The 23799-nt window shown below is 53.3% G+C and overlaps 2 protein-coding genes across 4 annotated transcripts; one reads left to right on the top strand and one right to left on the bottom strand.

The window, feature by feature from the left end:
• Positions 1–777: 777 nt before the first annotated feature.
• On the top strand, positions 778–18171 carry L3MBTL2 (L3MBTL histone methyl-lysine binding protein 2). Of its 3 annotated transcripts, XM_086752272.1 has the most exons (17): positions 778–828; positions 2561–2828; positions 3070–3203; positions 3473–3596; positions 4548–4627; positions 5540–5657; positions 6005–6139; positions 6811–6899; positions 8552–8783; positions 9475–9554; positions 10164–10268; positions 11463–11610; positions 12460–12542; positions 14373–14607; positions 15378–15443; positions 16380–16502; positions 17371–18171. In XM_086752272.1, exons 1-17 carry the CDS (start codon positions 802–804, stop codon positions 17481–17483), a joined length of 2160 nt encoding a protein of 719 aa, XP_086608398.1. In that variant the 5' UTR covers positions 778–801; the 3' UTR covers positions 17484–18171. The 3 variants fall into 3 exon arrangements, with proteins under 3 accessions (XP_086608398.1, XP_086608379.1, XP_086608390.1); XM_086752253.1 differs by lacking the exon at positions 15378–15443 and having other exon boundaries at positions 791–828; XM_086752264.1 differs by lacking the exons at positions 16380–16502; positions 17371–18171 and having other exon boundaries at positions 791–828; positions 14865–15444.
• A 1126-nt stretch (positions 18172–19297) lies between these two features.
• Positions 19298–23177, bottom strand: CHADL (chondroadherin like). Its single transcript, XM_010116082.2, has 4 exons — positions 22979–23177; positions 21221–22882; positions 20371–20537; positions 19298–19996 (listed from the first exon to the last, which is right to left on the bottom strand). The coding sequence occupies exons 1-4, from the start codon at positions 23135–23137 to the stop codon at positions 19771–19773; spliced, it is 2214 nt and encodes a 737-aa protein (XP_010114384.2). The 5' UTR covers positions 23138–23177; the 3' UTR covers positions 19298–19770.
• Between the last annotated feature and the right edge of the window lie 622 nt (positions 23178–23799).

The raw sequence follows: 23799 nt of genomic DNA, 5'->3' as shown, positions 1-23799 counted from the left end.
TTAACTCCCGTGGGTTATTTACCGTGTGATTCTCGGACACGGCAGGGTGGGAGTGAAGGAGCGAATTCTCTGTCCTCTGCACCCTGCCTGCCTGCCTGGCAGCGCTTTACCAGCGTCCGCTGGCGGTTCCTCAGCCTGGGCGACACGCTGGTTATGTCAGCGATGCGAGACGGGGACAAAGGCATCGCCAGCGTGACATCAGGTCCCTTCCCAGGCTAAAGGCACCCCTCCCGTCTTAAACCAAATCCTTCCCACTTCCCAAGGTATTTAGGGATCCGCGTGCATCCTTGGTTACATTGAAAATACACAACTCCAGCTGTGCACCTCGGTGGGGCTCAACATGATTTCAGGGATGCTACGTTGGCACCCACATGCTGATGGGTACTGGGCACCAAATCCGTTTGTGGGGCTGAAGTTTGGGGTCTTGTTGGGTTTTTTTTTTCATTTTGTTTGGTTATTTACAAACGCTTCTGGGACGGCGAGAGCTAATCCAGAACTATGAGAACGTCGCGGTTAGGCCCCCCACCGCTCCCGGCTGCTGCGCCCGGGGAGCCAGGAGCCGGGCCCAGCCTTTCCCCCGCCCCTCGGTGGGACGGGCGTCAGGCGCCATGGCCGCCCCTCACGGCCGTCGTGGCGGAAAAAGAACTACACCTCCCGTCGTGCCTCGCAGAGGGAGCGCGGCCAGAACAAGCTCTTCGCGGATTGGCTCTCTTTTCACTGCCTCCGCCAATCAGATGTGTCCCTGAGGGGAGGGGGCCGTGCTCCTCGCGCGTGAGGCGGGCTAGCGGCGTCCTGGGAGCCATGGAGCAGGATCGGGATCGAGGGGAGGTGAGCGGCGCTGGGCCGGGCCGGGCCGGGGGCTCCTCCAGTGGCCGGAACCGGGGCAGAGCGGCGCCACCCGCTCCCACAGCCGCGGAGCTGTCCGCAGGGTGCTGAGGGAAGCCGTGGGGCACCGGGCTGGGCCGCTCGGTGCCCTGAGGGAGGGCGGGAGGCCCGGGCTTGCGTTAGCGGGGCAACGGCTGCGGTGCGGTGCGGTGCGGTGCGGTGCGGTGCGGTGCGGTGCAGGGGTAACGGCCGCCCGCGGCCGGGAGGGGGCGAGGAGCGCCGGGCCGCCTCCTCACGGCCCCGTCGTGTTGTTGCGGTGCCTGCCGTGGCCGTCCGCCCCGCCTCCGGGCTGGTGCTGGGAGGGGATGTTGGGTCTGCCCCGGGCGGGATGGGCCTCTCTGCGTCCCCATCGCCTCTGCGAGCAAAGCTGCGGGTGGTGCTGCCCTTTTCGTCTGCCCTGGGAACTTGTAACCCGTCTGCGAGTTTCGTTCGCGTTTGGCGTGCGAGTAACGATCCAAAAGTCCTTGCTTCCTACGAGCTGAAGGAAAGTGCACCCCCAGAAAGGGGCAAGAAGGAGATGAGTGAGCTTTTTCTGAGGAGTTCAGGCCTTTCAGAGGTCAGGAATGCTGTCTGACGATGTGGATCTGCAGGAGAGCAACTCTGTCTTCAGGGAACAACCTGGGTACCTTGGATCTGTTTTTTGTATGAAAGCCAGGGAGGATGTAGGGAGACAGTCCTGAGTGAGGTCTGATCTTCCTGTTCTTGAGTCTATAATAATACGCAGGAGCCAGGGGTCGGAGGCAGTTCAGCACTGGAAGGTGATGGACTTGCTGGTGATCTTTTGCTGTTGCCTGCTTAGATGAACAATTGTATCCTGGTGCCTCATGTGGCTGTTCCAATCTGCCTTTCTGTTCCATCACTCCCTGTGCTGATGCTGACTTCTTACTGCTCTTTCATGAGTTGCTAGCACCTTTTCCTAGTTTCTTTTCTGCTTCTTTGGAACCCAGTTCAAGATTCTTTTGGTCCGAGAAACAGTCACTGGATTTCTGTGCTGTTTCTTCAGTTGCTGCCACTCTGGTCTCTTGCTATAAGAGCAAGTATGAACAGCTAGTGAAGATGTTTAGTTGTGGAGACATCTGATTGTAGGCAAAAGTTCTTAAAAAATGTTGTCCTATCATCCAGCTGATGCAGCTTCTGAACTGAGGTCAGCTATGGACTATGCAGTTTCCAAAGAACATGAGCTTTCTCCAGTCGAGTTTGTCCTGCTGAAATCCAGGCTGTATTGGTCTTGTGCGCTATGATGGCCAGAGTGTGCAGCTTTGTGCTCTGCGCTGGAGGTTTGCAATTACTTTAATGTTCATGGTATCTGCACTGGTGCTGTGCAGCTGTTGGGAGAGACAGTGCTTGGAGTCTCCTCTGTCTTCATCAGCATGGCAGTGTAGTTCCCTGTATGTTCCTCAGACTTTTTTCTGTGAAGCTGCAGGTCTGTGGCTGTTTGTTTCCTCTTGGGAAGCAAAATGCAGCCTGTGAAATACCTGTAAAGGGATCTGTTGCGGGGATAATAGCTTCCCTGGTAGGGATTCAGACTCCTGCCTTTGAAGTTGCGTTGTGAACTCTGCTTACCTTGAGGCTTCTCCCCGGTCCAAGAGATCCCTCTGTCAACAAAGGGAGGTTTATTCTGGGATGTGTTGTCTATTTTAAATGTCTATTTTAAAAGACTGGTTCTTTTTTTCAGTTGGTGTCTACTGTCTGCCACAAAACTTCATCTTTGGAGCGGATGGAGGAGGAAGGCGATGATGATGAGGAGGATGATGAATTGGACATCTTTGGGGGTTATGACAGCTTCCGAGGCTACAACAGCAGCATGGGCAGCAACAGCAGCTCCTGCCTGGATGAGTCTAGTGACGATGAGGTGGCAGACCGGGAAGCTGGAGAGCTTCCGACCTCTCCTGTGCACCAGCCATCCACAGGATGGCCCACGGAGGACAGCGGCTCTGAGCCAGGTACTGCCCTGGCTGCCTCTTCTACCTGAAGCACGTGCGTGGTGGAAAGAACAAGGGTTGGGGGAAGCCGAAGGGCATGTGGCTGCATCTTGAGTATGCTTTGGGGGCAGCACTGGGTTGAAGCTGCATTTTCTGGACTGTGTTGGGGATCTGCTATGTGTAGTGAGGGTTACCTGGGCTCTGTCTCTGTAGTGTATCGACCCTGCCAGTTGCTCAGGTTTTTGTGCCTTCCTTCTCTCAGCTGTGTGCGAGATGTGTGGGATTGTCGGCACCAAGGAGGCTTTCTTCTCCAAGACCAAACGTTTCTGCAGTGTCTCCTGCTCTAGAAGCTACTCCTCAAACTCCAAGAAGGCCAGCATCCTGGCCAGACTGCAGGTGAGTCAAAACCTTTCCTTATTCCCTGGCGATAGAGCAGGATGTGCCTGTACGCAGAGATGGGTGGTTGCTCTCTGGTTAAAGGTCAGTGGCTTGTTCTTCCTGCCTGAAGTCCCCAGAGAAAGCATGCCAGCTGAAAGGTCGTGCTTCCTACAAGCCAGGGAAGGGCACCTTTGAGCATTAGTGAAAATGCTGAAGCCTGAAAATCACCCCAAGGAAGAGATGCATGCCCTGTGCCACTGATGTTCCTAATGTCGCTTCTTTTATAGGGGAAGCCACCAACAAAGAAAGCTAAAGTTCTGCACAAAGCAGCCTGGTCGGCCAAGATCGGAGCTTTCCTCCATTCGCAGGGCACGGGGCAGCTGGCAGATGGGACACTGACAGGCCAGGATGGTGAGTGTATGTGAGGTGTGAGGAGGTGTGGCTGCTGGAGCCACAGAAGTGGGGACATCTGGAGAGCTGTAAGCTCTACAGTCCTCTTCCTCATCTCTGGTACACTGCATTGTACTGAAACAGTGTGCGTGAATCACTCCGACACAGGCTGGCAGGACACGGGGCACAGCTCTCTCCTTCTCTTTGCCGCTGCTAATGGAGGCCTGGTGGGTTCCTGCCCATCCACCGTTGCAGCCTCATATTCCCTCCTGGTGCAACTTGAACTGAAGCATAAGCTCTCCAGTCACAGTCTCACAAGATACTGGCAAAGCTGACTTAAAAGTGCCCTGCTGCCTGTGGGGCGTTATATTTAAGCCATTCACTGATCAGCTGGAGGAACAGCTAGTCACTGCAGCTGAAGGAATTGCAAGCTGCTGTGTTAGGGCAAAAGTGAGCCCTGGAGGGTGGCAGCAGGGATTGATCCCTGAGCAGATTGCTGCTGCTGGAGCAGAGCTGTAGCCTTGGATTGGGAGTGACTGTGAGATTAATATCTCAGGGCTTCACTCTGATTTTCCCAGCACCCTCTGGGGAAGCAAGCGCTGCTGATATGACCCTGCAGTGTTGGTGTTGAGAAGGAAAGCTGCTAAGTGGTTTAGCGCTGGCAGGATGCAGTCTCTACTCCCCGGAGAGCTTGAGCTGTAGGATGGATTTGACCCCTTTTCTTACCCCTCCTGAGCCCTATTTCCCAAAAGCAAGGATTGATTAATAATATATTGTGCCTCTTGAGGGGGCTGGTCCTTGTGCACTCGTAGGATCTAGTTCCCCACCAGGGAAGATGCACTGGAATGCAGAGTCCCTGTGTGCTGGGGCAGAGGGTTCTGTCCCAGAGCAGGCTGTAGTCCAGAGGTAGCTGAGCACTCTGTGCCTTTTCTGTAATCTCACCTGATTTTCTGCTCTCATGTCCCCTTATAGCACTCGTCCTGGGCTTTGACTGGGGAAAGTACCTGCAGGAGCACGGCTTCAAGGCAGCTCCTGTCAGCTGCTTCAAACACGTGAGTTCTCTGCTGCGCCTCGCAGTGTGCGGTGCCGTATGCGTGGGGCTGCCCTGTCCTCCTGTGACCGGTGGTGCGGAGAGACCTGGGGAGATGGTTATTAAGCCCCAGCTGATGCAAGGAAAGAAGTTGGGTCTTCTCACAGCTAAGAATGGGAGTCTCACAGGGGGACCAGGAGTTTTGGGGGAGGAAGCAGAGGGAGACTTGGTAGAAGTACTGCCAGTTGTGACGGCACAGTGCTGGCTCGGTACAGAATTAGTTCTGACTGGGGGCGATAGCAGAAAGCTCCCAGTTGCCTTTGCAGTTCGTGTGGGTGAGCAAAGCCCGAGGTGATGTGCAGGGAGGAACTCTGCGTATGTGGACCTGACAGTAATTGCCCCTCCAGCATGTCTGGTTCTTATTGTACTGATTTTAGGTCCTTGTGGGCCAAGTAGCCCAGGTAGATCTGTGGAAGAATGACAGTTCTTAGGTATTATAGCAGCCCCAGCCTCTCTGTGTATTAAGACTCACTGATTCCTTTTAAGTTGTGATTTCTGATGGTACGAAGAAAATAGTGTTTTTCTTGAGGGTCAGTTAGGAAGACACAGCAGTTTGACGGTCAGAGATTTTGATACCATAGAGGAATAGCAGCAGGTATTTTGGGATAATAGGATAGCTGGCAGTGAAATAGTTAAGCGTTGCTATACAGTGTTCTGCCTTTTGGTATCCTCTGTGAACACCCCAGTGAGATGCTGGGACAGTTTGGCTGCGTTTCAAGCTGTTGGCAGATATAGGAAGGGTAAGGCATGCAAACCTGAGCCTAAGGTGAAAGTGTAGCTGCCTAAAACATATCTCTGAAAGCTGGAACAGGGGCCTGAGCCCTGCTGTAACTGTCAACATCCTTCTCCCAACATGGCTGCCTCAATCCTTCAGGTGCCACTCTTCGATCAGTGGGATGATGTGGTGAAAGGCATGAAAGTGGAAGTGCTGAACAGTGATGCCGTGCTCCCCAGCCGCGTGTACTGGATTGCGTCTGTCATCCAGACTGTAGGTATGTCTCCAATGTAATTCCTGACACCTGGGGATCCCTAACCTCCGAGGGAAGCTTTAGAGAGCTGAGTGGAGCTGGTCAAATGAAACATCAGCTCTTAGGAGCTCTGCAATTGCTGAGAGAATTTGGAACAGGAAATACCACGGTGCGGGGGTGGGAGCAAGCCAGCATCTGGTTCCTGTTCTGGTTGCTGGGCTCTTTGCAAGGGCAGTTCTGCCTCCAAAATGGCTGGAGAAGGTCTGATAAGACCAGAGTTCTGTAGGGAATAAGCCTGTGGTGCTCAGTGGGAAGAGGAGAAATTCTTGGCCTCTGATGCCTTTTTGCGGTTGTCTGCTCTGTCCTGGCAGGGTACAGGGCCCTTCTGCGATACGAGGGCTTTGAGAATGATGACAGCCACGACTTCTGGTGCAATTTGGGCACAGTGGATATTCACCCTATTGGCTGGTGTGCCATCAACAGCAAAATCCTGGTACCACCACAAAGTGAGTGTGGGGCAAGAGGGGTCAGCATGTGCCTGGGCATGGAGGAGCTTTTGTTTATGCCTAGTGCAGCAGGACAGGTGCTCCTACTGTATGTGAGACCACAGCTCCATTTGTGCTCTGAGTTACAAGGAACAGTTAGCGAAGCTGGAGACTGCTTGGACTGCTCCCTCCCTGTGGTTTGTCTGAGGGTGCTGGATGCAAGCTGGTATCAGACCTATGGACAGAGGCTAATGCAAGTGGCTGTTCCTCATTCTGACCCACGTGGTGGCTGTGTTTAACCTTTGGGGGAACTTTTAATCCTACATCCTGGACAGTGTTTCTGGGGAGCACACTGGATCCAGTCCCCTCTCGGAGAGATGCCAGTTTAGCAGAATTCTGGCAAACTAAGACTTGCTTGGTGTGGCTCACGTTTTTTTGCTCTAATACCACTTCCACATCTAGATCAGTGGAGTTTGGTGTCTGCTTGGCCCAGTCTGTTCTGTAATGGTGATTGCTTGTCGCCAGTTGTGAGGGTGAGCTTGCAGAACAGGATCTGCCTGAGAGCAGGTACAGCATCTGAGTGTGAAGAAGATCTTTTAATGCAGACAGACTCTCAGAGAGGAGGAAAGGTGTAGTGTGGTGCTGTAATTCCTTCAGTCGTAACGATGTGCTTTCTCCCTGTGTGTACATAGCTATCCATGCCAAGTACACCGACTGGAGAAGTTACCTCATGAAAAAACTGGTGGGAGCCAGGACTATCCCAGTGGATTTCCACATCAAGGTAAATGGGAGAGGCTGTCATTTTATGTGTGGAAATGAAGCCGAAGCCGAGAGATGTGTGCGCAACATGTCTCTTCTGGTTCTGATCTGTGCAGCTCTTCTGTGTGTCCCCTTGAGACTCGGGCAGCGCAGGGGCAGTGCGACACCTGTTGTGATGCTGTAGGTAATGGCACAGCCCCTGTGGTCAGCACAACCGTTTCGCCTTTGGGTCGTAGATGAGCTGCAAAAGCTGTTGTCATGTCAACCTCTGCTGGAAAATACTGGGCATTAGTTTGCTTTTTTGTCTGAAAGGAGAGGCCAATGCAGCTCCAGCTTGGCCTTTCCCTGTCCTCTTTCAGCGCTGGGGAGTGGCTCTGAGAGTCAAAAGCCTTTACCTTCAGTGTTGATAGCACAGCAGCCTGCAGGGAGTGAGAGGGGCGCAGGCTCCCTCGAAGTGCCCGGAAGCAGCTGTGCCGAGGCCTTGCCAGCTTTATAGCTCTTGTGGTTGTTTTGTGTAGCCTGCACTGAGGTTAGACCTTGCTGGGGAGAAGAGACTCTTTTGTCGCTGCTAACTTTGTAAACCACAGATAAGGAAGAAGATGGTCACAGAGACAGCAGGCAGGAAGGCAGGTGATGGGTTTTCCTGTGTGTGAGGTAATTGGTGACACTGAGCTGGAGACCTTGACATAGTTGGTGTTTTCCCTTGTTGCTTCTCAGAAAGTTGAGAAGATGCTTGTAGCTGCTTATTTCTGGGCTACAGCTTGTAGCTGAGAGCTCACAGCATGGAAGGGAAGTGGTAGAGGGAGACAGATGTTGGCAGTATCTTTCTCCCTGCAGCATCCCCCACTCCCACCTAATGAACAAGAGGTGGAAGGGGGAGACCTTCCCTTCAAAGTTCTTCTGGATTCAGGTGTAGGCCATTCTGGGTGTCTGAGTCTGTTTTGAGCTGTGACTCTTAGTTGTTGCACAGCACTGTTGCACAGTGCTAAAATATCATGTGTTCTGTAAGCACCTTTGGGTGTTTGTGGATGACTAGGGCTAGGCTGTATCAGCAAACTGAAGGTTTCAAAAAATTAGAAGGCAGTCAGTTGCTCTCTTTGTGTGCCTGTGCCTTTGAGTCAGCCTGCAGAGTAACTCTGGCGTTGGAGGTGGAATTGGCAGATAGAGCATCATGTTGCTCAACCTCTGATCAGAGTAAAAGGTGAAAATAAGGGCCTGACCTCTTTTAAAGTCAACTGAAAATCCTGTTGCTCTTTGGAAAGCTACACCTCTAACTGCTTCCAGCCTTGAAACCCTTATGGTCTCTTTCATAAATGAAGAGGGCACACAATTTCCCACTCAGTTCCTGGTGAACAGAAGTGACATGTGTTTCTCACACTCAGAACATTCACACAAGGTGCTGGTTGAGTATGGCTGCTGGGCCAGGGTGAGGGCAGCCGTTATGGGGCCACGGGACAGGGGAGACGTAGGGTGCATGTGTCCAACAGTGCTGCCATGTGTGCTGGCAGTTCCCTGTCCCCCGATGAACCTGCTCCCATGCATCCCTTCCCAGTCAGCTTTGGGCAGTGCAGGGGGTTGGCCAGCATGTCTGTGGGCAAAGCTATTCTCCGAAGTGTTTGGGGAAAGAAAACACCAAGTGCGATTGATCTCACCTCCTCTGTTGGTTGTTGCCAGATGGCGGAGAGCATGAAGTACCCATTCCGGCAGGGCATGCGGGTGGAGGTGGTGGATAAGAACCATGTGTCCCAGACGCGTATGGCAGTGGTGGACACAGTGATTGGAGGCAGACTGAGACTCCTCTATGAGGATGGTGACAGCGATGATGACTTCTGGTGCCACATGTGGAGTCCCCTCATCCATCCTGTGGGCTGGTCACGGAGAGTGGGACACAGCATAAAGAAGACAGGTAAGGATCAGGCCACCACAAGTGTCTTCTGATTTGCTGTGAACTGCCTGGACCCTGCTGGGAGCCAGGCAGTTGCCTCAGGATCTGACAGGTAATGTCTACACAATCCTGTGTCTACTGCTTTTCCCCCTGGATAGATAAAAGCGCAGCAATCTGCTGCCACAGGTCAGGACAGGGGGACTGTAGGGTTTCTTACCTGAAGCAGGTAGCCTGTCCCCACAGGGTGAGAATGCAGAATCTGCAACATCACAGGTGTCTCTAGTCTTTTTGAGGAAATTCATGCTGGCTTCTGTAAGACTGGATGACATCAGGTTGTGTTTTTCTGGACTTTACAGAGAGGAGTTCTTGATCAGCTTAGGCTGGCAGGAAAAAAACAAGACTTGAGCTCTGCTGATCCTTTTGGTTGTGTCTCCCGTGCTGCCTCTCCCTGGTGATCACAGCTGCATGTGGAGGTGTTGTCACTAGTGCTCAGGAAGCTCAGCCATCTGCTTTTGAGCAAGCCCTGCATGACAGCCCACCTTACAAGAAGTGTAGAGGGACTGACCTGTTCTTTTTGTTACTCTTCTCACAGTCTCTGATCTAGGTCTTTTATAGCAGTTGAGCTCTCATTAGGGAACTAATAGCCAGCATGTTTTCTTACTGCAGTTGCTGCAGGTTTCTTACCTCTCTTTCTTTCTTCCATTCCTCACAGAAGAAAAACGCAGTGACATGGCAAACCATCCTGCCTTCCGGAAGATTTACTGTGACGCTGTCCCCTGTCTGTTTAAGAAGGTAGGACAAGTCTTGCCTTTCTGTGTTGACCACAGCAAAAGAAGCAATGATGCCACTTCATTCCTTGGGTATTTATGCTGCTGTGTGGGTGGTTGAGGATGGCTTATTTGTCTCTCTTATAGTTGTAGGGCAGTAAGGTGTTTGAGGTGTCAAGGCTGTGGTTGGGCAGGAGCAGGTCAAAGTAGAAAGGTAGAAGAACTAAAAGATGATAAATTGAGGGACTCAGTTGAAGGGTGAGCAGTTGCTTGGAGCTTTGAGTTGGAGAGGGAAGACAATTGCATGGGAGAGACCAGTTCATAGCTGGTCTTGGAAGCTGGATCATACTGGTAAGGACTGAGATGAGAAGGAGGCTTGCTTTGCTGTGGAGCAGTGGCTGAATGCTGGGCCTGGCTCCCTGACTGACCAGAGCCTTGGTAGGAGAATGGCTGACAAACACAGTGTTAGTTTGACTGCTTCTTTGTGTTTCTTTTAATTTTTCTTCTTTCCCCTCCTGATTTGAGTTGAGCAAAGTAAAGAAGTTCTGATCCTGTTTGCACTTGGTGCGGTTGGTGTTGGGATGGGACCGTCCCATATCCCTGACAGCACATGGTATACCAGAGTCTCCCTTAGGTACGAGCTGTCTATGCTGAAGGTGGATGGTTTGAGGAAGGCATGAAACTGGAGGCCATTGACCCCCTGAATCTAGGGAACATTTGTGTGGCCACTGTTTGCAAGGTAAGTTCAGTGGGCGGAAGGGGGTCTACTGTGTTTACCTGAGATAACCCAGTCTTTCCTCAAGTCTTTGCAAATCAGTAAGATCGGGTGGGATTTTGCATGAGGGAGAGGAGACGGCTGTCAAGAGAGGCAGGCAGCTGGTGTGTGGAGGGGATTGGAGTATTACCTCAGAGGTGCGAGAAGCTGATGAGACCAGCAGTTGTCCGTGTGTGCCTAAGGGGACAGCATGAAGATGAGCTTGCTTGGTCTGCAAGCTAACTGTCTAGTGTGTGTGACTGGCAGCCACCCTTCCTTCACTCTTGGGCATGCAGTAGAGAAGACTTGTTCTCCAGTTCTTGGAGCGCATAAAGCGAAGTCTCTGTAGTGCTGCCTTGAGGAGAGAAAGGAGAGGAGCTGTGGGGTGACCTCTGTGTGGTGAATGGGGTGTATCTGTGTGGGCAGCATTCACTGGTGTAGGAAGCTGAGGATGGATGTCTCCTGCGATCTCTCTTGATTGGTCATAGGGAGGTCTACTTCTGTGCTACTGTTGGGAAGTAAATTGCTTGGCCAGGTTTGCTCAGTGAGGTGTGTTGCATGTCCTAAACCATAGCACTGACTTGGGCTTTTCCTGCTTCCTCAAGAAGCTGTTTACCCTTGCAGAACCCAAGCAGAGGACTTCGACACTTGGGGTCTGGCAGGGGGATGCTAGGAAAGCTCTTTTTGTCTGTAAAATGTTCCCTTCAGCCATTGCTTGGAAATGTGAAGAGGTTGGGGTAGACATGCCTGTCACATTTGGTAGGCACCAGTCACCAGTGAGTGACAGGATGGGACAAGTCTTGTTCCTTGTTCAGGAAGCAGCAAGTCTGGAGATGGTGCCCTTCCCTTCTCCTTAGTAACAAATTCATGACATGGCTGATGTAGAGGGTCTCTGGGTTGCCAGTAAAGTCTGTTTCTGAGGGAGAAGAAAGCTCCTGACTGTTTATGGTTGAGTCCTTTTCACAAGGCTGTTAGTGTTGGTCTCAGTCCTGCAGAAATGGCTGCTTTAGGGATTAGCTTGTGTTGACTAATATATCAGGAGAAGCTCCTGCGTGCCACGGAACGTATAACACTACATTTTACTATCTAGTGGCAATTGTGATCTTGGAAGGATCCTTTGAAAAGAAAGGCTTTAGAACAAGCAAAGCTCTACACTCATGCCCTTCACTCCCATCTCAGGTCCTCTTGGATGGGTATCTCATGATCAGCATTGATGGAGCCACATCTGCCGATGGCTCTGACTGGTTCTGCTATCATGCCTCCTCACACGCCATCTTCCCTGTCAACTTCTGTCAAAAGAACAGCATCGATCTGACCCCTCCAAAAGGTGAGATTGGGACTCTGCCCTGTGGTACAAACCTGCATGCAGAATCTGCTGGGCTGTGCTTTTCTGAGAGGTGTCAGGTTCAGATGAATCAAAACCACAACGTCCCGATCTGTCTGTTTTTCAGGGAGATAGGGCTGGTTCAGATAGCCAATCCATTTAAGCTCTGCCCATGTACCAAGTCTTGGCGCTTTGTGAAAGGAAGTAAGATCTCCAGAGGGCATTAATGGCATGATGGTTAGCTCCTGGTGGATCAGTGGGAGAGGTATACAATCCCCAAACTGGACAGAATCAAAGGTTTAAAGGACAAGGTGGGTGGGAAGGGATAAGTAGAGCCATTGCTTCATGACTCAGTGCTTAAAAGTGGCAAGAGTCACCTCCATTCTTCTTGTATGAATAAATCTGAGACCGATAGCCCTGTAAAATCCTGAGATGCGATCACCCTAGGAGTGTTTTTACTGCCTCATCTGGCCATACCCAAAAAAGCCTCTTATTTTCTGTGTTGCAGCAACTTTTGTGCAGTGCTGTTCTGTCTTCCTGTGGTGTTACTACTGGTCTTAGTGGTGTGTTTTGAACATACTTCTTCCTGCCGGCTTCTCACCTTTCTCTGTAGTGTCGTGACTGACACAGGTGTTCAGGGCACTGTTCCGTATTTGCCCACTGGAGGGGGGTACTGCACTGCCATGGAATCTGTGCGATAGACTTATGTCCAAGATTAGGCTGTATGTGCTGCTTAATGAAACTGCTTTGCAACCAGTTGCTGTGCCTCCTTCCTGCCTATTCTGCCTTTTCTCCCAGCTGATCTGCCCAGTGACTGCCTTTTTCCCCACTGACCATTTCTTCCTGCTGCAGGGCAAGATGCAAAGACATTCAACTGGGAAAGTTACCTGGAAAAGACTAAATCAAGACCTGTTCCAGCACGACTATTCAACACAGTGAGTGCTACTAGGACGAAGAGATGTTTGGGGATGTTTGCAGTCAGCACAGAGGAGCACAAGAGCTCTGGCTGTCACAGAATGGTTGAGGTGGAAGGGACCTCTGGAGGTCATCTTGTCCAACACCCCTGCTCAGACAGAGTCACCTGTAGCATGTTGCCCAGGACCATGTCCAGACAGCTTTTAAATATCTCTGTGGATGGAAATTCTGCAGCCTTTCTGGGCAACCTGTGCCAGTGCTCAGTTGCCCTCACAGTAGAAAGTGTTTCCTAATGTTCAGAGGGAACCTCCTGTGTTTCAGTTTAAGCTCATTGCCTCTGTCCTGTCCCTGGGCACCACTGAGAAGAATCTGTCACCATTGTTGCACCCTCCCTTCAGGCATTTATACATTTATAAGATCCCCCCTGAGCTTTCTCTTTTCCAAGCTGAACAGTCCCTGCTCTCTCAGCCTCTCCTCATATGAAAGATGCTCCAGTCCCCTCATCTCTATGGCCCTTTGCTGGACTCTTTCCAGTATGTCCCTGTCTCTCTTTTACTGGAGAGCCCAGACCTAGACACAGCACTCCAGGTGTGGCCTCACCACTGCTGAGTAGAGGGGAAGGATCACCTCCCCTAATTTGCTGGGAATATTCCTCCTAATGCAGCCCAGGTTACCATTACTCATCTTTGTCCCCAGGGCATGTTGCTGGCTCATGTTCAACTCGGTGTCCACCAGGACCGCTAGGTCCTTTTCTGCCAAGCTGTTTTCCAGCCACTCTACCTCCAGCATGTGCTGGTGCTTGGGGTTATTCCTCCCCGTTTCCTTTTGAACTGCATGAGGTTCCTGTCTGCCCATTTCTCCAGCTTGTCAAGGTCCCTTGGGATGGCGGCACAACCCTCTAGTGTATCAGTCTCTCCTCCCGGTTTTGTATCATCAGCAAACTTGCCGAGTTTGATATGACAGTCTGTCATGTCATCCAGATAATTAATGAAGACGTTGAACAAGATTGGATCAAGTATTGACCCCTGGGGTACACCGCTAATTACTGGCCTCCAATTAGACTTCGTGCCACTAATCACCATCCTCTGGGCCCAGCCACTCAGCCAGTTTTCAGTCCGCCTCACTGTCTCCTCATCCAGTCTATGCCTCTGTCAGCTTCTCTGTGAGGATCTTACGGGAGACAGTGTCAAAAGCCTTCCTGAAGTCAGGATGGACCGTATCCGGTGTCTCTACTGGGCTGCTCTTTGCTGCCAGTCAGCACTTTTAATGAAAGCCCAAGGCACAGGAGTATGTACTCTCCAAGTAAAGGCCCTGTTTGGCTGGCTGGGACAAGCAGGGTCATGCCTTTGTAGATGTAATGATATCTTGGTCCCTCTGAGCGTGACCTGCAATTCTGTAGTGTTTCCAGGAGCTCCAGGCTCCTGGTGGGTTCTGCACTGCTCATCGCCTGTCGATGTGTGGGTGGAGGGGGTCTGCTTTGCATCAGCAGAGCAGCCTGGGTCTGTGCCAGTATTTCTGACTTCCCAGGGCTATCTCAGGTTAATGGGTTTGGTTGGGTGTCCCGTAACTGCTGCTCCCCCTAGGGCAGGATCTTGTTTCTAAAGGCTGGGCTGAGATTCATCAAGGACACATCTGGCCTTCGATCTGTTCATGTGTGCCCAGTTCTGGTATGCAACTGTTCTGTTGCGTGACTGTGGGCTTATTCTCCCTCTGCTTGCTTTACGCGGGAGGCAAGCCTGTTCTAGGGTGCTGGGAGGCCAGATGTGGGCTTGAACTGGGTGCAATGGCCTTGGGTTTTACTTTTTTTTTTTTTTTTTTTTTTTTTTTTTTTTCATTTTTTCTGCACCCAGGACTGCCCAAACCATGGCTTCAAGGCAGGCATGAAGGTGGAAGCAGTAGACCTGATGGAGCCCCGGCTCATCTGCGTGGCCACAGTGAAGCGTGTAGTCCACCGTCTCCTTAGCATCCATTTTGATGGCTGGGACAACGAGTACGACCAGTGGGTGGACTGCGAGTCTCCAGACATTTATCCTGTGGGGTGGTGTGAGCTGACAGGCTACCAGCTTCAACCACCTGTTGTTCCAGGTGAGTGAAGATTTGACTGTGGTTTCTAATGTTAGAGGCAAAGGTTTCCTTCCTCCTGCTCTGTGAGAGGCTCCTCCTTTTTGGGCCTTGTAGGGAGCAGAAAATGGCCTCCTTGATTTGTGCTGGCTACCGTAGGTCTTCCTGCTGCCACACATTCTAGCAGCTGGCAGAGGGTGGAGTCTGTGGTGGGAGAAAACAGCCTGAGGTTTGAGGTTGGCTCTGTTTTCCCTCTGTTCCCCCCACCTGCACACCAACAGAAAATTGCTCCTGATGAAGTTGGGTAGAATTCCAGGTGGTCCTGTCCCTGCACAGCTCCCTTTTACTAAGCGTGCCTACAACCTCAGCCAGGTAGCAGAGGGAGCTCAGCCCCCGCTCCCTTTTCTCGTCAGTTCTCAGGCTCTGTCTGTAAAAGGTAAGAGCGTCCCTCTCAAGAGTTTGTTCCTTCCCTTGTTGCAGGGAGACCACTGCCTCTCCTTTGCAGGTGTTTTCCTTCTTGTCCCAGGCTACAAATTTTGTTTCTTTACTGCCCCTGCCAAATCTCTACTGGGCCTCTCTCCCCTGTGCTGCCCCAGCCTGCCACCCTGGGCCCTCGCCTGGAAGCACAGACAGCGACTGTGCTAGAGCCTTGCTTTCCCCTCAGCTGGTTGTCTCGGGAAGAGGGCGTTGGCTCGGGGGGACGGGTGTATCTTGTTTCTCGCTTATGTCACTTCATCCCAGTTACCTACTGGTTATGGGACTTGGCTTTCGTTTCCCTCTCGTCTCCATGACAGAGCCCACAACTCCAGTGAAGGCCAAGGAGGTGCCCAAGAAGAAGAAGAAACCCTATGGAAAGAAGAGTGAGTGATGTTTGATTAGTGCCCTCCCGCTCGCTCACAGGCTGGGCCCAGTTAGAGGAACCCTGTCCATGTCCCATCAGAGCAGGAGAGAGAGGCCTTGTCTTGCTGTGGATGCCCTCAGTCCACTGTGGGTTTGACAGCACAGCTTCATCCTTCTTAACTGCCCTATTACCTAAAAGAGCAGAGAGCTGTGTGTGTGGGAAGGATCTGTTTTGCAGTCTGTTTTCTGTTGGCCGAGGTGCAGATGGCGCTTGCTTCCAGGCGTGAGGTTGTGCTGCTTTCCCCACTGTGTCCACGGTCGGAGGGAGGTTGTTTGCTGCGGCTGGAGGGTAGCTGGAGAGCAACCCTGCCTGCTTTGTGCTCGGGGAAAGAAGGCCTCAGGGTGGCTGAAGAGGCCAGTAGTGGGGCTGGACCGTGTTATTGTTTCATCTTGTCGTTGTTGTCGTCATTGTTGCAGTAGCTGTGGCAAATCATGTGTAGACAGGCAAGAAATTCCTTCCTGGGGGGTGGAGAGGAAAGGACATCTAAAGAACGTAAAGACGTTCAACCTAAATAAAAACGTCAGCTGAAAAATGAAAACATGAATGCTACAGTGTCCATGCCTTGGAGCTACCATGCCCATTGCCTAGGACTAGGCCCAGACAGGTAAGCAAAGCTGACTCCAGACTAATTCCAACAGGACCCGCTCCTTGGAAGTTAAGCACACGCTGAAGTGCCTTGCCTTTAATGAAGGAGAACACGGAGGAGCGTGTTTTGAGATGATGACTCTAGAGTTTTTCTCCAGTAGGCCGTTTCTGTCGAGTAACCAGTTGGCAGCTAATTACCATGTAGCTTGCTGGTCAGTTGTGCTGGTGGCTTCTCAGTGGAGCAGGGTTGCTGATTTGCCAGGGGAAAAGAAACACACTTTTGCCCATGCTTTGTTATCTCTTTGTTAAGGAAAAAAGTTACCTGCCAAAACTCGCAACATCAAGCAGACTGTCAAGAAGCCTTCCGCCTCGAAGATGAAACGAGAAGCAAAAGCTGCCAGCAAGGCTTTGCCAGAACCAGCACCTGATGAGAGTAAGGGATTGAGTTACTCTATTCAGCAACTCTCTCTGTCCGCCCTGTGTGCCACCGGCCCTCCCGAGGCCTGTGCTGCCTCTTAGCTGTTAGGTCGTGGGTGCCCCCAGGCAGGGAAATGCAGCATGTGACAAGTGTCCTTCCCTGCTCCTCCAGAGACAGAGAGCGTGGAAGAAAGCCTTTGCCTGCTTTCCCTGGGAAGGTTTGGTGACACCAGTACTGCTGGATATGTTGATACTGCTGATGCCTGCTGAGGACCTAGCTGCCCTACTGAACAGTCTCGTTGTGTGAGGCATTTAGGGAAGAGAGTCAAGACAGACGTGTCGAAAGTGTGCTCTCACATCCCAGTCCCCATAAGGGCTGTTGTGGTGTGTGAAAACAGCCCATCATGCTGAGCACCAAGAGATGCGGTGACCAGAAGAGCGTCTGGCAGCTGGGCCACCTGCCACCCCTAGTGGGTGCTGGGGAAAAAGGTGGGTGAGGTGCTTTGAGCACATGGGGATGGAGCATCATGGAGGTCCCCGTTGCTCACAGAAGTCCCCTGTGTGGACCCAGGCAGGTAGAGAATGGACCACTCTGGCTTTTCCACCCTCAGCTCTGGGAGGAGTGAGAATAACTCCCAAGAACAGGGAGCAGGCAGCTGAATGCTACCAGGGTTTAGTCCCATCCTGATTGCTGCTGTGACCATGGGTAGATTTGTGCCAGCAAGACAGGGCCGCCTGTGGTAAGGACCCTCAAGAAGTGGGCTCGAAACTTGGGACACTTTGAGTATCTGCATGAACAGAACTGGTTTTGGGGTGCCGTAGGTCAAGCGAGGCACCGTGGGTGGATTTTACTGACTTATTTTTCCCTCTCTGTCTGTTGCTAGTCATTGCCGTGCAGGTGAAAGAAGAAGCCCTCAGCCCCTCGGCAGCAGAGTTTGAAACCACAGAGCTTCCTGTTCCCATCAGCAGCATAAAGCAGGAGGAGGTCACAGACTGATCCTGGAGTATCCTCCAGCGGCACAGAGCAGCCTGTGCTTCATCCTGTGACTTTTTGGGGAAAGTCCTGGCAAAGGGAAGCGGAAGACTAAAAAGGACCTTCCCTTTTTGAGGCAGACCACCCTCCAACATCACAACTCTGCTTCCCAGCTGTGCAAGAAGATTTCCCCCAGATTTGTAATTTTAAGCCCTGGGAAACAGACTCCAGAAAGGCCGCAGGCGTGCTGAGGAGCGGGACCAGGGTGGCTGCTGGGCTTGCGTGTGCCTGGCTCTGAAGGCACCTTTCCGAGCAGGAGCTCCCACTGAGGAAAGTGGCTGCCAGAGCAGGAAGGGGCAGTTTGGGTTCTCAGCTGTGGCGGGAGGTGGCGAGCTGCTGTCTGAGATGTATGCAGGTCACACGTGTCAGGAAATTAGCTGCCCCCGTAGGACACTGGTGCTGTGCTCCCTGGTCTAGGCCCCGCAACCCCTGAGGAAGTCAGGAGAGAGAGAATGAAGAGGTGAAAAAACAAAAAAGGATGATGATGTCTCTTGAAGGAGCCAGAGACCTTTTTGAGTGTCATCATTTCTTGCTTTTGAACCTAGAACTGCAGAGGACATGATGTACAGTTTGAATTTTTAATTTTTTAGCATTCTTACTGTAAATTTTATCTACTAAAGCCCTGTGAATTAAACTTGAGGAAGAGGCCCAAGGCTTGTGTGTTGTTTTCCAGGTCACCAAAATACTAGGACAAAGGGTCATGGCTTTAAACTGGAAGAGAGTTGGTTTAGATCAGCCGTAAGGAAGAAATTCTTTACTTTGAGATGGGTGAGGCACAGGAACAGGTTGCCCAGAGAAGCTGTGGATGCCCCATCCCTGGAAGTGTTCAAGGCCAGGCTGGATGGGGCTTTGAGTGACCTGGTCCAGTGGAAGGTGTCCCTGCCCAGGGCAGGGGGGTTGGACTAGATGACCTTTAAGGTCCCTTCCAACCCAAACCATTCTGTGATTCTATGACAGTATCACAAGAGGGCGAGCGATAAGCTAAGGCAGGGTATGCCATTTCCAGTTTTAGGGCAAAACTGCTAACGTTCCTCTTTCCCCAGACTGGCCTAAAAACCCTGGGTAGAGACTGGGAGTAATTAACACAGTCTGCCTCTTTTCCCCTCGAAGAGGCAAATGGAGCCTTTAACTGGAGAGGGAAGACAAGGCTGGTGGGGGTGGAGGGGAGCAATGAAACAGAAGCGGAAAAAGTGTGGAGGGTCAGCGTCAAAGACGGTGAGAGCTGCGCTGTTTTGGCCCATCCCTAACGGGCCCCCCCTGGAGGGCCCTGGGCTCCTGGGGAAACCATGATGGGGCGAGCGTGGCAGGGAGCGTAACGGGGCTTCCCTGACCTTCCTGCTTGCCTGTCCCAGCAGCTCTGCCTGTCCCCAGCTTGCAACAGGTGTCTTCATGGGGGAGGATCCCATTTCAGGGCAAGCCCTGTGTTTCTCTCCCCTCCCCTCGTTTTGGGCTGCCACCTTTCCCCAGCCTTGTCAAACAGCTGGGCTCGTAGGGCCACCTCTCTTTCTAGGATGGTAACTTCCAAACACCTCTGCCTTGGTTCCTGTTTTTTTGCTGTTTTCTGGCCCTTCCTCGAAGTGTTTGCCTTTGAAAGCCTTCCCAATCTGAACAAACGTCTGACTATAAAAGAAGAATCACCTTGTGTTCCCCCTGGGGTTAGGGGGACGTGGAGGGGAGGTGATTCCCAACCTGTGCTGCTGTGGAGAATAGGTTGAGCACATTGCTTATAAATGGGATCACAGATCCTGTTCCACCAGTTGCACCACCAATCAAATTTCGCAGGAAATAGAAAGCTTATGTTTTAATTGTGAGGAGCTGCTGGGAATTCAGGCAATTCTTTCACTGATTATAATTTTTAAGTTTTCTGCTCCAAGATTTGAGCCAGTGCAGGATCTTGTGGTGATGGTGCTCCTTGCAGTTCTGCTCAGGGCTCTTTAATCGTCTCTGAAGCTGTGAAAGCACAGGGCTCTTAAAAACAAAAACAAACTTCTGGATTCCAGCTTTTCCGCATGGCTGGAGGGAGCCTTGGGAAGAAAAAGCAAGTATTTGGCTTTGTTGTTCAAGTCATCAAAGCATGTTGCAAACACTATGAGGGAAAAAAAAAAGCAAACCCCGCATCTTTGGCAAATCAGCATTGCTCTGGTGGCACCAGGCTCTTTCTCCTTTGCACCTCGCTGTGGTGGGGACAGGTCTGGAAGAACTGCTCTCACCAGACTGTAGGTACAGCCCTGTTACATCCTGCATGCATTTCCTAAGCTCTGCTCTTCTTGAGGCCTCTGGCCGGTGATTTTCCCGATCTCTTTTTCTTGCTGGGCTTCCTTGCAGCCTTGGCCTTGTCAGGACTGGCTCCCCCAGCCTCACCTCGGCCCCAGCCAGGGCAGGTTTGGAAAGTGGTGGAAAGCTTCACTGTCACCCCGCGGGCTTCTGCAGGGGACCCACAGGTGGCCCCGACGCGGAGGTTGAGTTTGTCGATCCACCTGGAAACATGGCAGGAGATCAGGGAAAGGAAAGGGCCAAAGGGAGAGGTGGTGGAACTCCATGCCCGTGAGTGAGCATGGGTTGCTTCAAAGCCAGGCCAGGTTGCTCAGGGCCTCACCGGGGTGACCTTTGAATATCTGAGTATCTGCCCACCCCAGCTTGTGACTGCTTTCCCCACGCTAGGAAAGCCCAGGCTACTCCCATCCTTGCGCATAGGCATCTCACCACTGTGGGAGAAGACAGAATATGGCCAGCATGTCATAGGAGAAGACCCAAAATGGCCAGTGTGCCACAGCCTTGTGCCTCTGGTGTGGCAGGGTCCGGCTGTTCCCAGGGTTGTTCTCCAGGGCTGTTCCTCCCTTGGGGCACTCACCTGCGCAGGGGAAGCAGCTGGCAGTCACAGTGGAAAGGCACATCCCTCAGGTTGAGGATCTCCAGCCCCATGAAGTTGCTCATGTTGGGGATGTTGCTCATTTTGTTGCTCTCTAGGTAGAGGCTTCTGATCTTGGGACCGAGGCCAGCGAAGGCACCAGGGGAAATCTGCAACGAAGTGAGGGTGAGTCAGGAGGGTCCTGATGGAGGCAGGGGAGCAAATCTCTGCCCCCTGCACAACCTGGGGGAGCTGAGACAGCCTGTCCTGAACCTGGTGGCCCCGTGAAAGAGCTGTTTTAAACAGCAGCACATGTGCTCGGGGACCGTTAATTAACTCAACTAGTTTTGGTCACATTTTGGGACTCAGTTGACCCTGCTCAGTCTCCCTGGAAAGCAGGTGACAAGCAGGAGGCCTCAGAGTGGTCCCCGGGCACTGCTGAAGGTGGATGGTCCTTCCGAGAGCGGTGCTTTATTTAGAGGATGGAGGAATTCAGGGTAATAGCGGTGAAGAGTCCTGCAGGACAGCTCGTACAGCAGGAGAACTTAGGCCAGGGCTGGGGGAAGGGGGTGGTTTGGAGAATGGTCTGGACCCCACCGAAACTAGGTGTCTTTAAGGACCAAAGGGAGTGAGGCTGCCCCAGGGGAGCTCGGGGAGCAAGACAATGCCTCAGCTGAGCCTGAGGAAGCCTCTTCTACTCGAGCTACAGAGCATCTCCTGAAGCCATGGGAGTTTGGGGACATCCATTCAGATGCCCCTAGAGGGGCCACAAACCTTGGGTGCTGGAACAAGATGGGACCCATGGCTGTGCCCTCAGTCTCCCTTCCCCTTGGGGGTCCCCAGACACACGTACCTGCTCCAGGCCCATGTTGTCCAGGTGAAGGTGCTGCAGGCTGGAGGCCACCGGCAGGAAGGCATTGTCCCCCATGTGCTTGATGGGGTTTCGGGACAGCTTCAGCTCGCTCAGGGCAGGCAGACCCCGCAGGGCTGCCGTGGGCACCTCCGCCAGGTGGTTTCCCTCCAGGTGCAGCTTCTCCAGCATCTTGGCAGGAGCCAGGGCGCCAGGGGCGATGTGCCTGATGGCATTCTCGGCAAGGTAGAGCCAGCGCAGCCCCCTCGCCCCAACCAGGTCACCCTCCACCAGCTCCCTGATGGCGTTGTGCTGCAGGTGGAGGGAGATGAGGTTGGGCAGGAGCTGGAAGGCACCCACGGGCAGGTGGGTGAAGGTGTTGCGGTCCAAGTCGAGGTAGGCCAGCCGTGGGGCCCCCTCAAAGGCAGCAGCCGCCAAGGTGGAGAGGCGGTTGTTGGTGAGGTAGAGGTAGACCAGGCTCTCCAGCCCCTGCAGCGCCCCGGGACGCAGTGCCTCAATGCCGCAGCTCTGCAAGTGGAGGGACACCAGCTCCTTCAGGCCAGAGAAGGCGCCTGGTGGCACTGTCCTGAAGGCATTTCGGCGCAGGTCGAGGAGGCGGGTGTTCTCAGGGAAGCCCTGAGGGATCTCCCGCAGGTCCCTGTTCTCGCAGGACCCATGCTGGAAATCAGGGGAGCAGGTGCACCCCCGGGGGCACTGCCCGCTGCCGGCTGCCTTTGGCTGCTCCGATGGTGCGGCTGGACTGGGAGGCGGCCAGAGGCGGCTGCATCTCATCTCAGGGGGTCTTAGGGAGTCAAGGGGCCGCCCGCGGAGGGCAGGGGGTGCAGCACAGGCCCCTTCCACCTGCACCCGCGCCCTCACCAGCCAGTCATGGAAGGGGCGCAGGAAGCAGGAGCAGAGCAGGGGATTCCCAGCCAGGCTGACCCTCACAAGCCCCTTGGCACCAGCCAGGGGCGGCAGCCCCTGCAGCTGGTTTTTGCGGAGGTCCAGTGTCCTCAGGTGGGGACTATGGATGAAGGCATCGGGCGCCACATCCTGGAGGGCAGCATGGTCCAGGAAGAGGTGCTTGAGGGAGGCCATGGCCAGGGCCTCCTCAGCCACGTAGGTGATGGGGTTGTGGCCCAGGTCTAGCCTGGTGGCCCCGTCCAGCCTGGCAAGGGCCTCGCTGGGAAGTGCCTGCAGCTCATTATGGTCCAGGCTCAGCCTGCGCAGGGCGGGCAGGGCGGTGAACGCCTCACTGCCTAGCACATGAAGGGCATTGTGGGACAGTCGGAGCCATCTGAGGACCTGCAGACCCTGGAAGACCATGTCTGGGAGGTAGACCAAGGCGTTTGCCCTCAGGTCGAGTACAGTGAGGGACCCCAGATGGCCAAAAGCACCCGGCTGGATCTCCTCGATGCGGTTTCCCTCCAGGATGAGCTGCTGGAGAGAGGACAGCCCGTCCAGGGACTCCTGGTAGAGGATGGCTATGCTGTTGGAGGCCAAGTTGAGGTAGACCAGCCTTCCCAGCCCCCGGAAAGCTCCTTCCTCCAGCCTCTCCACCTTGCAGTCCTGCAGATCCAAGTGTGTGAGGTACGGGGTGGCGAGGAATGCTCCCATGGGGATGACCGTGAAGCTGTTGCCCCGAAGGTCCAGTTTTTTGGTGAGCTGTTGGTCACACAAATAAAACGGTGAGCTACCTCAAGGCTGCCATTCCATACCTCCTCCTCCCTCCATCCCCAGCCCATCCATCCCTTCGCCCACCTGAGGAATGGTGCTGGGGATGGCCGTCAGGTTCCCGTTGAGGCAGAGAACGTGGGAGCGGAGGTTGTCACAGACGCAGGGTGCGGGGCAGCGGGCAGCAGCCGTCTCCCCCAGAGCCAGGGCCGCCGTGAGGAAGAGAAGCCCCCAGGGTGGCCTCATGGTGGAGAGAACCTGTGGCCAGGACAGGGTGGTGAGGCCAGGAGAGGGGCGAGGCTCCCATACATCCCCAAACAGCATCCCCTGCAGGCACCGGGTGCCGTGGGGGCTGTTCCTGTGACCTAGTGGGGCAGGTCTCACCGTACCTTGCTCTCACACAGTGATTTTACAGGTTGTAAATGAGGAGGAGAGCAGAAGAAGGAGAAAAGGAGTATTTAGAATGAGAAGCAAAGGTCACAGATAGCAGGTCTCCTGGTGGAAACAGCTTTTAGCTGGGTGATGTAAATTGCCTGAGGGACTTTTGGGAGTGGGAGCACCTACGAGGGGCTTGGCAGGAGCGTGAGGTCCCCTGTGGGGAAGGGGCTTAGAGGAGACACACGCCCCCCCCCCCCCCTTTTTTTGTACAGCGCTAGCATAACAGTGTCATGCTCTGTACAAGGCATCAATGTTCCTCCTACAATCGAGGCTTCTTATTTTGTAAGGCAAGCGCCCAGGGGATGCGATCACCCAGCTTTCTGAGCTGCCACCTCTCTTTTAATTGCAAACGTCCCACGTCTGCCACCCTGGCCCCCTGCCCTGCACGCTCCCCACTCTCCCCCTCTCCTCAAGCTATTTATAGCAGTTTTGGGATAGATCTCCACTGTTTAGCTGCAGGAAGGATGAGT

Source organism: Chlamydotis macqueenii, chromosome 1, assembly GCF_036417535.1.
Source record: "Chlamydotis macqueenii isolate bChlMac1 chromosome 1, bChlMac1.mat, whole genome shotgun sequence".
Taxonomy (NCBI): domain Eukaryota; kingdom Metazoa; phylum Chordata; class Aves; order Otidiformes; family Otididae; genus Chlamydotis; species Chlamydotis macqueenii.
Note: the sequence above shows the minus strand (reverse complement) of the source record. Positions and strands in the feature narration are given on the sequence as shown.